General features: G+C 45.8%; 1 protein-coding gene across 2 annotated transcripts in view; it reads left to right on the top strand.

The window, feature by feature from the left end:
* Positions 1 to 14,051, top strand: part of N4BP1 (NEDD4 binding protein 1) — a 160,569-nt gene that overhangs the window by 50,953 nt on the left and 95,565 nt on the right. For both annotated transcript variants that reach the window (XM_069217885.1, XM_069217886.1), the window contains exon 4: positions 8,565 to 8,661. In XM_069217885.1, the coding sequence (XP_069073986.1) occupies positions 8,565 to 8,661 (97 nt within the window). The remainder of the gene's footprint in view (positions 1 to 8,564; positions 8,662 to 14,051) is intronic.

Raw genomic sequence — 14,051 nt, 5'->3', positions numbered from 1 at the left:
TTCCTCAGGGGGATTCAATTAAATTAGATGAATGGTGTGAAAAAAAAAATAAGGAAACGTGATGTTGAGCTATGCTTTCAGTATTGTATAGTCTGGTAGTTGTTCTTGGTAATTGTATTGCACTTCTGGCTAGATAGTGCTATGTTATGTGTTCATGAGCAGAAATGGACAAACCCTGGAATATCCTGGTTCTAGTGCAACTGGATGTTCAAGCAAGTAATAAGTAGCTGTGGATAAAAAATAATGCAACAACATTTAATTCTGGCAGTATTCATCAGGTGTGTTTGAAACTGCATTGTCTCAAGTCATCACATTTTTTAAGGAAAGTGCTCTTGTTTGTGTAGGATTCTGCCAAATACTTGCCACTTGAAATACTCAAATGCATATAATTTTCCTTACATGGTCTTGTTTTTCCCCCAGTCTCTTTATGTGCTTGAAAGGTTTGCGGCCCCATTTTGGGAGACTTACTTTGGACACTGCACATTGCAATTCATTAGTGGATCGTGGGGAGCAGGTCAACTTACAGTTAATTATTTAGACATTTTCTAGATGGGTTTTAGGGCACTTAGCATAGTTGATTCTATGGAGAATGCTGATAGGTTTAAACTGGAATCACTTCTGTATTGGGAGCCAGAGGATCTGCTTGAGGGTCTTTGAGACATGATCACATTTCCTGAGGTTAAAAGGATGTTTTCAGCTAATGTTCAGTCTTCTCTTTCGGGAGACAAATAGGCCAGAAATTAAGATTTAAAATAGCCAATTTGAGAACTCGTATTGATCACTTGATATTTGTCCATATTTTCAAAAACTTGAAATTTTTTCTTAAGTAATGCTTTGTAAACTAAGACTCTTTTGCGCAAACAGCATGTTTATTAGTGTGATGTGTAATTGTCAATATATAATTAGTTGATACGTCATTATTTTGGAATTTACATTTGCTTATTGTTTATATAAAGGGGCTATGCAGTGAACTGTGTTTTCTGTGTCCTTTATTTAATAGTTGTGTAGGTTTTTGTAAAACTAGTATTCAAAATGAAATCCACTTTCCCATAATTATGCTGCCCATTATGTGTTATGATATACCTTGGTGGCTTAATCTCTCAGAAGACCTTAACGGCACAAAAGATTATATTTGTGACCTCATTGCCGCAATCAAATTAATTTCTGCAACACCTTCCTTGAACTAGGTGGTTCTGCCTTGCATTGCCTAACCTGCCAAAACACTTCCGTTAAACCTGTCCACCCATCCAGCAGTTCTTATTCATATTGCTACCTGTAGCCAACCACTCTAAGGACACCCAGAAACATCTGTAATAATCACACAGTAATTTAAGGATTTTCCATTGCACACTTTTCTCCAAATACACATTCCTGTTTACTCTATGACCTCAACACATTTCCCTTGACAGAACAAAGCATTCCAGACCTTGGTAGATGCACACTGCGCTCAAAAAATGCAAACATTTGCCTATCGAACCTTGATATACAGAGGAGTTAAATGAAAAATAAATCTGCAATCCTGAAAGGATATGGGATAATACTGTATCCCCTGTTAACCTTTCCGTCCTCAAACTGCATACAGCTTCTGCAAAAGAAAAGACACTGCAGTAGATGAGTACAATAATTATTTTGAAAACATCCTGTCAAACACTGCTCCAACCTCCATCCACCAACTTGTTGTTTTCTCTGTACAGAAACTAACTGACATTTATGAAAACGTTAGAACAAAAAAAAAAGAAAAAAAAAAGTACCCAGTTGGACTCAACATTTGACATCGTCACAATCCAAGTTGCAAGACCTCAAGTACCCCCCGAATACTTCTCCATGCCACGCATTCAAACCTCTGACAATGCAATCCTCGCCTGTTACCCAACGAAACACCGGGTCCGTTGATTTTGACCTCCTTTCTCTGTCAATATATTCCTTCCTCCAAAGTCCTTTGCACCCATCTTGGGCACCGCCTCTTCCCTGACAGGTATCTTCCCTTTATCATTGAAGGCTGACATAATCCTCTGCTCAAAAAATGCCAGTCTGAACTAAGATGAGCGTGGGAACGACCACCAGTTCACCTGTCTTCCCTTCCTAAAACATCGTATTGAATTAGCTGTAGCTCACCAACTTCAAGAACAGTTTGACCTTTGTAACTTCATTCAACCTTACCATTCTGATGGATACACCTACCTGTGGATTCCTCACCAAAAGAATTCTCCCCTCGCGCCAGCCTCAACGGAAATTTCTTCTAGCTCTGCACGTCGACGATGACGTCACAATCGCCCGACTCCACGCGACGCCACATGACGTCATCCAGGCAATAAGAAGCCCTCGTCGACGTGCAGACGTCAGTTCCCTTTTTTCCGTGCCCGAATAACGGTTGTTTCTTCGAGGCTCACAGGGAACTACTGTTACCAACTGACGGTTACGATGTTGCAGCCTAGAAAATCCGCCTTTAAACCTTGTAACCAATGCGGGGGTCGGATGTTGGTTACCGACCCCCACGATAACTGCCTCTGGTGCCTTAGTTCAGATCATGAGGTCGAGGCGTGCGGTTCGTGCCAGCGCATGAACCCTAAGGCGCTCAAAGAAAGAGAGGCAAAGTTATCCTTGGCTCGGTCCAAGAAGAAGAAAGAGAGGCGTCATAGGAGGGAGTCTTCGTCGAGATCCTTGAGGTCTTGCCACCATCATAGTGGCTCTCTTGAGGTCTTGCCACCATCATAGTGGCTCTCGATGCTGTCCTGGATCTCAGTGCTGATCGAGCAAGGGACGGTCCAGGTCTAGATCGGCTTCTCCGTCGACTCGACGTCGTCTGACGTGGGAGATAAGCCGACTGTCACCCCTCCTCCTCCAACGACCCGACGTCACCCGGGTCGGTCTTTGAGGTCGAGCCTCTCCAGAGGCCTGAAGGTTCTCCTGGCCAGGAGTTACCCGGACCCTCTTCGCAGCTTTGCCGGCGCCGGTGCAGCAACAACAGTACCCGGCTTTCCCGACTCCGGGATCGGATCCTGCAGCATTTTTGAACGCTATGTTTAACATCTTTGCTTCCATGGCGCCGGGTGGAAGTCACGCAGGTCCGTCTGGTCCTTTGGCCTACGATTTGGGTGTTCCGGCGTCTTTCAAGTCGGCGCCGTTCACTCCGTTTATGTCTACTGCATCTGAAGTGGCGCCGATGCCTACGACGTCGGCCAGGATGGCTGCACCTGTTACGGCGCCGGTGGATTCGCCTCGGATCCCATCGACTTCCAAGATCGCTGTGGAGCCGGAGCCACCGGCTTCGGACGAATCCGCGCCTCGGCGCCGACAGAGGTCTTTGGCGTCGGCTGACGCCTTGTCGGCTTGGAGTCCAGACTTAGATCAAGGCGTCTGGCCCTCCGTCTCTTGGAATAAGAGGAGTACGCGTGGCAACACCTGGAGGAAGGAGAAGTTGTTGAGCCCTCAGGTGATTTCCAGGGTCTAGACTCAGCTAGTGGCCTTGACACTACCCCGGAGTGGGATCTAGCTTCTTCTGGAGAGATCACAGAGGAGGCAGCTACGTTCCATAAGGTCATTCGTAAAGCTGTGGACTTTTTGGATATTACTCTTCCCACCGCAGAGGTTAAGAGAAATTTATTGACTGAGGTCCTCCATCCAACAGCTGGTTCTGCTGAGCCTCTTCTTCCATTCAATGAGGCTCTGCTGGACCCTATAAAGGATATTTGGATGAAGCCTGTATCCACAGCTGCAGTCAACAGAGCGGTGGCTCGGCGTTACAGGACGGCGCCTGGGGATCCGGTGTTTCTCTCCAGGCAACCAACTCTGGAGAGCCTTGTGGTCCAAGCTTCATGTTCCTCCAGATCCTCTCCTGGCTCGTTTCTTGGGGTTCCTGCTGATAGAGAGTCTAAAAAGAAGGACCATACTGCTAAAAAGACATTTTCATCGTGCAGTATGGCCCTGAAATCTTCTAACGCCACATGTATTATACTGGGACGTTCCATACATGCCCTTATGGAAGAGGCAAAGGGCCATCCTGATGTGTCACAGGAGATGCTGCAACTCTTTTCGGATGCTCAATCGGCTGCGACGCAAGTGATCCAGCCTTGTTTGGACACTTCGGATTCGGTGGCTAGGGCTATGGGCACGACCGTAGTCTCTAGAAGGCAGTCTTGGCTTAGATCATCTGGCTTCTCGACGGACGTGCAGGCTACGCTCCTTGATCTCCCGTTTGATGGGGAAAAGCTCTTCGGTTCTAAGGCTGACTCTGCCTTAGAACGCTTTAAAGAGAGCAAAGCGACAGCTAGATCCTTGGGACTCCAGTTGTCGGCCTCATCCGCCTTTAGAGGCTTTCGGAGATTTAAAGGATTTGGTCGTGGTTCCTTTCGAGGAAGACTGCAAGGACCACAACAAACTGCTTCTACCCTGCCTTACAGATCCTTCAGGGGCAGAGTCCGTACGAGAGGAGCCACCTTGCAGCACTCTGCCTCTTCCTCGGGAGGGGTGCAGCAAGGAAAGCAGCCGTAGTCCTCCACCATTCCCTGTCCATTCGTCTCCAGTAGGGGGGAGACTTACCCTTTTTCTTCCAATATGTGAGGTCATAACATCAGACTCCTGGGTCATCGACATTGTGAAGAAGGGGTACGCTCTTCCTCTTCGGGAATTTCCTCCCACCCTCCCTCCCCGCCCATCCTTCTGTTTGGAAGACCATCTTCTCCTGTTCCAGCGGTAGGTATTATCCCTATCACAAAAAGGTGCAATAGAGTTAGTTCCCGAGCAAGAGAGAGGTCAGGGGTGCTATTCAAGATACTTTCTGATTCCCAAAAAGGAGGGTCGGCTAAGACCGATTTTAGACTTGAGGATTTTGAATTGGTTCCTCAAACAGGAAAAGTTCAAAATGCTGACCCTCTCACAGGTTCTTTTGGCGTTGAACGAAGGAGACTGGATGGTGTCGGTCGATTTGCAGGACGCGTACTTTCATATTCCGATCCTCAAATCGCACAGAAAGTATCTCCGTTTTGTGGTGGGATCACAACATTATCAGTTTGCGGTCCTTCCGTTTGGTCTTACTTCAGCACCTCGAGTCTTCACGAAGGTGATGGCGGTGGTAGCGGCAGAGCTCAGAAGAAAGGGGATCGCTGTGTTTCCCTATCTGGACGATTGGTTGATCAAAGCCAATACTCCAGGGCTCGTGCGGTGCCATCTCCAGTCGACGACTCAATTGTTGTACGACCTGGGGTTTTCAGTCAATGTACCCAAATCTCACCTGGAGCCCTCTCAACACAACATTGAATCGGGCCTTTCCTCCGCCACAGCGGGTTCAGGACATACAGGCTTTGGTTCCGATGTTTAGAAATGGAGCGGTGGTTCCAATCCTCAAAGTACTTCGTCTGCTCGGTCTATTTGCTTCTTGCATACTGTTGGTCACTCATGCACACTGGCACATGAGGGCTCTCCAGTGGTGCGTCCGCAGGCAGTGGTTTCAACACAAAGGGGATCTCAAAGACTCAATAAAGATCTCCAGAGACACTGCAGTGGATCTTCAGTGGTGGGCAGCGGTCGACAACCTGTCTCAAGGAAGGCCGTTCTCGCTACCTCCACCAGTGGATGCTTCCACTTTAGGGTGGGGAGCTCATCTGGGGGACCTGGAGATCAAAGGCCTTTGGTCTCCAGTAGAACAGAAATTACACATCAATCTGTTAGAATTGCGGGCAGTACGGCTGGCTCTCAAGGCCTTCCTCCCTTCCATTTGCGGTCAGTCAGTCCAGGTTCTAATGGACAACACGACCGCGATGTGGTATATAAACAAACAGGGAGGAGTGGGGTCGTATCTTCTCTGCAGAGAAGCTCTTCGACTCTGGTCCTGGCTTCAGGACCACAAGATCTGCTTGATTGCACATCATTTGGCTGGAGTCCTGAATGTGCGTGCAGACATTCTCAGTCGACGCAGCTCGGTCGACCACGAGTGGCGTCTTCATCCAGATCTAGTTCTGTATATCTTCCAGATGTGGGGTTATCCACAAATAGATCTGTTTGCAACTCAAGAGAATGCGCAGTGCCCGCTGTTTTGCAGCCTTCAGTATCCGGTGCAAGGAGCTTTGGGGGACGCGTTTCAGATGACCTGGAAGGGTCAGTTGCTTTACGCGTTTCCCCCCCATACCCTTGATTCCTCGAGTTCTCAGGAAGATCCACCAAGACCGGGCTCAAGTCATCTTAATAGTTCCGGATTGGCCAAGAAGGGTGTGGTATTCGGACCTACTCCAACTCTCTCGGTGCCCTCCGCTCCGTCTCCCTTGCAGGGTGGACCTCCTCTCGCAGTCGCAGGGGCAGCTTCTACACCCCCACCTCCAGAGCCTGCATCTTCATGCCTGGAGGTTGAACGGGGCAATCTGAGTTCCTTTTCTCTCCATCCAGATGTGGTGGAAGTTATTCTATCGGCCAGACGACACTCCAAGTCAATCTATGCAAATCATTGGGCTAAGTTTACAAGCTGGTGTGGAGAGAATAGTTTAGATCCTTTAAAATCTGGTTTATCTGACATTTTGTCATTTGCACTCTATTTAGCACAGAAAGGTTTTTCAGTTGCCACTGTTAAGGGTTATCTGTCTGCGCTATCTGCTTTTCTGTGCCTTCCTGATCAACCATCCTTCTTTAAGTCACCAATTGTTTTAAAGTTTCTAAAGGGACTCACTAATAAGTATCCACCCACGCCATTCTTTATGCCTCAGTGGGACCTTAACTTAGTTTTAACTTTTCTTATGGGGGCCCCGTTTGAACCCATGCACTCTTGTTCTTTACGGTTCCTAGTATTTAAAACTGTTTTCCTGGTGGCAATAACATCTGCCAGAAGGGTTAGTGAGCTTCAGGCTCTAACTGTAGAATCCCCATTCCTTTCCTTCTTCAAGGACAAAGTGGTGTTGAGGACCAAGGCGGCTTTCCTACCGAAGGTTGTTACACCCTTTCACCTGGGGCAGTCAATTACTCTCTCTTCCTTTTACCCTCCACCTCACCCATCCAAGGAGGAAGAGAGGCTCCATTGGCTGGATCCACGAAGAGCACTGAGCTTCTACGTCACCAGGACGAAAGAGTTCAGACAGGATGAACAGCTCTTCGTTGGATACGTGGGGAAGAGGAAAGGTAGAGCGGTCCACAAGAGGATGCTATCCAGGTGGGTCATTCTATGTATTAAGATCTGCTATTCTTTGGCGAAGAGAGATCCACCTGTGGGGCTTTGTGCCCATTCTACCAGGGCCAAAGCGGCTTCATCGGCTTTGGCTAGAGGTGTTCCTGTGGCTGACTTCTGCAGGGCAGCGACCTGGGCATCCCTCCATACTTTTGCCAAGCATTACTGTTTGGACTCTGAGGTCAGGAGGGATGGCCATTTTGCTCGCTCGGTGCTGCAAGATTTCTTGGTTTGACCATTTGGGCACCCACCACCGGAGGTTATACTGCTTGGGGACTCTATTCTTTTGGTGAGGAATCCACAGGTAGGTGTATCCATCAGAAGAATAAGTTACTTACATTCAGTAACGCTTTTTCTGGTCGATACAGTAACTACCTGTGGATTCCTGACGGTCCCACCCACCTCCCCGTTGCCTGAATGGTCAAACCAGGATCTCTTTGGGTGCGCATCCTTGGACTTGTATATATTTATATTTATATGTATATAGCTTTCACATGCATATAGTTGTATTCTTTGTATATACTTTTCCTTTGCAATTTAAGATAGGGGAAAGAACATTTTGGACTGGAATGGTACATATATATATTTAGTCTGTCCCGGATTGAGCACGCATAACTGTGATTTTTATTGAGTTTTATATTAAATATTTTCAATTTTATCTATTCTGGATGAATGTGTACTATTTAGGTTTAACCTGTTCGCCTTTATGGCACGCAAAAAATGATGATAACTGACGTCTGCACGTCGACGAGGGCTTCTTATTGCCTGGATGACGTCATGTGGAGTCGGGCGATTGTGACGTCATCGTCAACGTGCAGAGCTAGAAGACATTTCCATTGAGGCTGGCGCGAGGGGAGAATTCTTTTGGTGAGGAATCCACAGGTAGTTACTGTATCCACCAGAAAAAGCGTTACCGAAGGTAAGTAACTTATTCATCTCTTTCATCCCCGATCCATGAACTAGTTTGGATTACCATTGTTGTGACGTCCCAGCAGTGAATTACTAGATTCAGATCGGGTTATTCATGCTAAAGGCTTCTTATGGAAACCATATACAACAAAAAAGTACAAATGACCCAAGGAGCAGAGGCAGATCTTAAACTAGGCCTGTAATATGGTGCTTTTCCTTTCATCCAAATGAATGTGGGTCAGTTGTGCTTATTTCCTTACTGTGTCTTAGTTAAGTATGTATGCTTTTGTACTTTAGACCTTATAAGGCATTTAATTTGTCCGTAATCAAATGTTAAATCCACCCTGGTCGGATACTGAATTTTGAAAGTGAAAAGGCTCAGTCAAAAAGGTGGAATTAAGTTAAAAGCATTTGCTTGTGTGATAATAAAGAGCTGTATTGATTGCAAGAAAATGTTTCTTTTAAAATAGTTCTGTTTTTTCTGAAGCATGATAATTTTCTTTTACAGAACAGCACTTTCTCCAGCAGCTCCAAGATTTGGGAATTTTGTCTCTCACGCCTGCAAGAGTGGTGCTGGGGTCAAGAATTGCCTCTCATGATGATAGGTATGGTGTTTGTTTATTTAATACAACTCTTATATCTTATAGCACTGTTCTACTTGGAAACTATATCCTCTGGTCCTAGTAAGTAGCTTAGTGGTCAGTTTGCAGACCTTTGAATTTATACAGCTATCTATTTGCAGCTTCTCACCAGACCAAAATGTTTGGAGTCTTGGCAAATTATTGAAATCCCCTTTTACCCCAAATAAACATTTGTGACGAGTGTGCACAGTAGATTTGAACACAACTGCACAGCATTGTGTGTGCTTCAGCCTAAATTATGTCCTTCCATTTCACACCCCCATCACATCCTGGCTTCGGTACTTCACTTTTAGCTTTATCTTATTTCCCATCTGTTTCTATCTAAAGCGTCTCATGTTCAGGATGTGACTGATCCAATAATTGCCTTCTTTGTAAAGTCACCTGCTATTTTCCAGTCTAACATTTACAAACATACAAATGTAATTGTTTGTCTACTAGCAAAACTTGCAGATTTAAACCCGTTATTGATGACACTGCCCCATCTTTCTCTTTCCACATTTAGTTGTATGTTGCAGGAAAAGTAGTCAGATATGCTCTCTATTATGGCAGTGACGGGCTCAGCATTGGCACTCTTCATTGTAGGGTGCCACACTCACCTACGTTTCAGCAGTTCTACAACCATGGCATCCATGCTGTAGGGTATCTTACGGTCTGCTTTTTTCTAGGTGTGTCTGATCACACCATCTCCAGACTACAATGCGGTGGCCATGCTTGGATGGCGATCAGGGCGGTCCAAAGCCCACAACATATGGTGCAGGGCTCCATATTGCTCGTATGATGAATATGGGTTATTTTCCTAATATGTGTTTGGGACTGGGAGGGGGTGTCTTTGGAATGCGTAGAAGCAACGTTGTGGGAAAGTGAACACGGCCTATTTAGGGCTTTACGGTCTGGCATAAGCGGAGGATAGGTGGTGATGTTGTCAGGAAGCAGATGATCAGAGTTTTGCAGTCTGTGTAGGCAGGAGTCTTTCACATTATATCACAATGGCTTTATGCTAGCATCCACAGTATCCTAGTTGAACAAAAATAAGTTTAATATGAAATCGATTAAAGATGTCAAAAATCGTAGTCCATTCAAAAGACAGATTTTATTAGACAGTTATAACATTTTTAATGAACAACCATGACATATAATTGACATTGAAACTGTAACGATAAAGTAAAGTCCCAAAGATGCATGCATCAAAAACGCCTTTACCTTTCTTGCACACTGGTAGGTATGCAACCCTGCAGTTCAGTCCCTTAATTTATTTAATGCTATTATATGTCACCTCTAGATCCTGTTCATTTACATTGGTTCATTTGATGCAAAACAAGTGTACAGTTCAAAGTGCACGGATTTGTTGAGAGAAAGTCCAGTACCAAGAGCCTAGTGCTCAGTTATTGATAGGACTTATTTACATTGAATAAGAAAATAAGTGCATTTAGACATTTGGCAACATGCCCAAGACCTTATCTCCAAGCTACATTCGAACCCTCATGGTCTTGTCCGCAGCATAAAAAGCATTTCTGATACAAAAATATGACTGCCGATTCCTCACCTTTTTGAATACTCCCCAGGCATCAGACTAGATCCAGAAACTCATAAGCAGTACCCCTACGTGCCATGAGGTGGTGCCACGCTGCCCTCTGCCGACATCGCTCCACGCTATACGACCCACTGGTGCCATCAACTTCGGATGACTGCCAACCTGTAGTGCTGTCTGACAGTGATAAGGCACCTCCCTGACAAAGCTGCATGTTGCCTTTTTCTGAGCCACAGCAGTTCAGCCACCCTTCTGACTCTGGCATGGTCCCTATGCCCTTTGAAAGAGCTTATGTCCTCCACAAATAATTTTGCTCAGATTCTGATAATGGTAGCTGTGATACTGGGGCCGAAATTGCCCAGCCAAATCAGCAGATTAACTGGTATGGCGACATCTACCAGAATCAAATTCTCCACTTGACTTGCCACCTCCACAGGGAAGGATACATATGTTGCATTTCTTTATGGCAAGGATTCGGACAATGATTATGTTGTGGGTGATGAGGTTGGGCACTGACAAGAAAAATTGGTATGAGGACCTTTAAGATGACCTTTAAGAGGCTAATGGCTTTGATAGTTCTCAAATCAGGACTTCTCTCAGTCCCTGGTTCCTGCGACTGTGAATGCTTCTTATACCATAGAAAAAAACTGATAGGCGAAATTCTTGACCTCCAGCTCCATATCTTAGAGTTCAAAACCAATGTCTTAATGGAAGCCCTTCTGCCATGGTAAACGTCTACTGAGCCCTTCTTAAACTTCACTGAGAAACGTACAGATAGCCTCTTGGGGGCTTGGAACAAAGCTTGCTCTGGTTTCCTGGTCAGTTGTCAGATTGCAGGATGTCACCTCCCTACCCCAGGCGACCCTGCATTTCTCTCTCAGCACACCTCCCCTGGAAGCTTGGTGGTGCAGGCGTCTAGAAGTCAGATAAACCCAAATAGCTTTCCAACTATTCTCCACAATAGGAAATCCAAACTAGTATAGACTTTGGGAAAGAGGATATTTTCTTCCACCTGCTTGGCCCTTAGATCTGTGAATGCCAACTACCTCTTGGGGTGCCATTCCCACGTTCTTTGAATTCAGTGGCTCAAGTCCTCCCAGGTGTCCCAGAAAAACTCCGGCCTGTCCTGACACAGGACATACAGGATGGTCAAGCTGCAGCCAAGTTGATAATTTGTTGTGGTTTTTACACCACTGGCTCCGTTGGGCAGGCCATTTGCACCAGCATCTCCATTCACCACCATACGTGGCTAAGGTCCTCTGGTTTTTCAGGCGATGCCCAATCATCACTTATGGACATGCCCTTTGACGGGGCTTCCTTTTTTAGGGACAAGAGAGATTCTGCTCTGGAGCAGTTTAAGGAGAGCAGGGCCTTTGCATGCACCTTGGGCTTATCTGCCCCAAATGCATCAGCCCTACCATTCTTTGTGCAGCTTGTTAGAGGTACCCCATCCCATCAGCCAACTCTTCCCCAGCTAGGTTCCCTGCAGGTGTAAACCCTGCACCCCACCTGGCAAACTGCTTTAACCTGCCATAGGGCAGCCCAGCCACCAGGTTTAAAGCAGGATCTGACGTTTCTTGGCAGGTTGATAGACCATCACATTGGACAGGTCATCCTGCATAATGTATGGAAGGGGGTACACCTTCTTTTCATTGCCACTCCAATGCACCTTCCACTAGCCCCGGAACAACTGACAAGGACCACCTATCCATCTTACAGCAGAAAGTGCTATAGTGGTATAGTCAGATTGTAAGTCACAATTCTGAAAATGTCATTTTTTAGAACGTTGGCAATTTCTTGTCCTAACCATTTGGTGCCTGCAGCCTTTCCTTTGGTCACATGACTAGGTGTAGTTGACGGTCGGTCCTTGTGTATTGGCCCCAGACAGTGAGACAAAGGGAATATAGGTGTTGACAGAATGGGCTACCCTGTCTTAATGAGAGGCAGGGGCTGTCACCTACCACACTTACACATTACAAAGGCCCGCTTAAACACCCTCATAAAGAGTTTCACTAGTCTTGTGTGTGTGCTCCAGAAAAGCTGGGGCAGGGAGGAAGGGCATTCCTGACACACCAGGGGGTTTGAAACCGCCAAAACCTTCTCCTACTTCACAGTGGGAACCAGGTATAGATATTGGACCCTTAGATCCAACTGCTCAGGACACACCTGGACCTGTGGGAGACTCTGGAGGACTGCTTTGCTGCAAAAAGGACTACCACTCTGCTACCCTGCTGCCCGACCTAGAATCCTGGACACACAACCACCAGAGTGACTTCAAGGGCTAGTTAGCTGGCCTCCTGATCAGAGCTGCATGGACAGAACAGGCTCTATTAACCATGAACCCAGCACCTGACTCTGCCAGCTGTGTTGCCCCCCACGTGGTGCCACCCCAGTCCTGTACCCTTGGAAGTGGGCCTGAAGATGCTGTCATCCCCTCTGTTTTCCCAGCAGGATTGATGCAGCGCAATATATCGCCTCACCAATCTCTACATCGGAACCACTGCAAAACTCATCCCTGAAACAGGACTTTGCATCGCATCCCATCTGAACCACCTCTGCTCAATTCATCTCTACTCTGGACCTCGCATCAACTGCTGCTGCACGACAAATCTCCACTCAAGAGGGTTGCATCTTCAACACAGGGCTTCACATCACTACAACTAGGATTTAAGGTACCGTGTTCATCGGGCCTAATTCGGTCTCTGTAGCTGGCCCTCGCTCCATTGTGATCAGCCTAAACTTGTACCAGTCCAGCACAACCAGATAACCACTGTTAGTGCTTTTTGGCATTGTTTTCACTTACATCTTTAAAATTGCATGTCTCTGGTTCAATTGATTGGATTTTGTTGGTTTGGTCTTAAATTTAATGTTATTTATTTTTTATTAAAAATTATCCTATTTTATTTAAATTGGTGTCTGTTTTTTTTCTTTTTTTTCTTGTGTTGTTTTACTTTTACTGATTGAGTTGCTGCACAAAAACCTTACACGCTGGTTCTAAGTGAAGGCTGACTGCTCTGTGCAAAGTTACCAGATGGTTGAGCGCAGGTTAAGTTAGGTATTGCTTGTGACTTCACCCAGATAAGGTGTGTGGTTGCCACTTGAGTAGCATCTCAACCAGTAACCCAATTTCTTACAAATGTGTATCCACAACACATGCTGTGAACGGAAAATGTTACTTACCCTGTAAGCATCTGTTAATAGTATGCAGTACTGTAGATTCACACGTGGCCACCCACCTCCCCCGAAGAGTGTGGCACTACTTGCAGATTCTCCAGCAATACACGTATGAACAGATTCTTACTGGATAAGTAACATCTTCCTTACTTGTACTCTTTCCCTAGCTGCCTGTGACCTGCTACAGTGAGTTTATGCTAAAGAGGACCAGCACAAGACGTACCCACTTATCCATTAGCCTCTAATCAAATTGCCAGTTTTCTTAATTGCTCCCAATGTATGAGAGATTTTATTACCTACTGGCGGTCAACAGTAGGTAGTTATAGTTAGGACCTAGTTTCTATAGAAAAAAACAGTTTTTTTGCTTACCTACATCTTTGGTGCTGCTTGATGAGTCTTCACCAAATTTTCCCCAAAAACTCAACAGTCATGTGAGCTGCTGTCTGGGAAAATTTGAGGTGATCCGTCAAGCGGGCCAAGATTAAAAGGGGGATGGGGGTGAAATTTAGAACATTTCCAATGTTAATTCCCGTAGGAAAAATTGAACAGCGATAGCGCAAAAACCACTGGACGGAATTACACCAAATTTGTCAGAAAGGTAGCTCTTGGTTCAGAAAGAGCTGTTTTTATTATTTGGTGTAAATCTGTTAAG

The sequence above is a fragment of the Pleurodeles waltl genome, chromosome 12 (assembly GCF_031143425.1).
Source record: "Pleurodeles waltl isolate 20211129_DDA chromosome 12, aPleWal1.hap1.20221129, whole genome shotgun sequence".
NCBI classification, from domain to species: domain Eukaryota; kingdom Metazoa; phylum Chordata; class Amphibia; order Caudata; family Salamandridae; genus Pleurodeles; species Pleurodeles waltl.
Note: the sequence above shows the minus strand (reverse complement) of the source record. Positions and strands in the feature narration are given on the sequence as shown.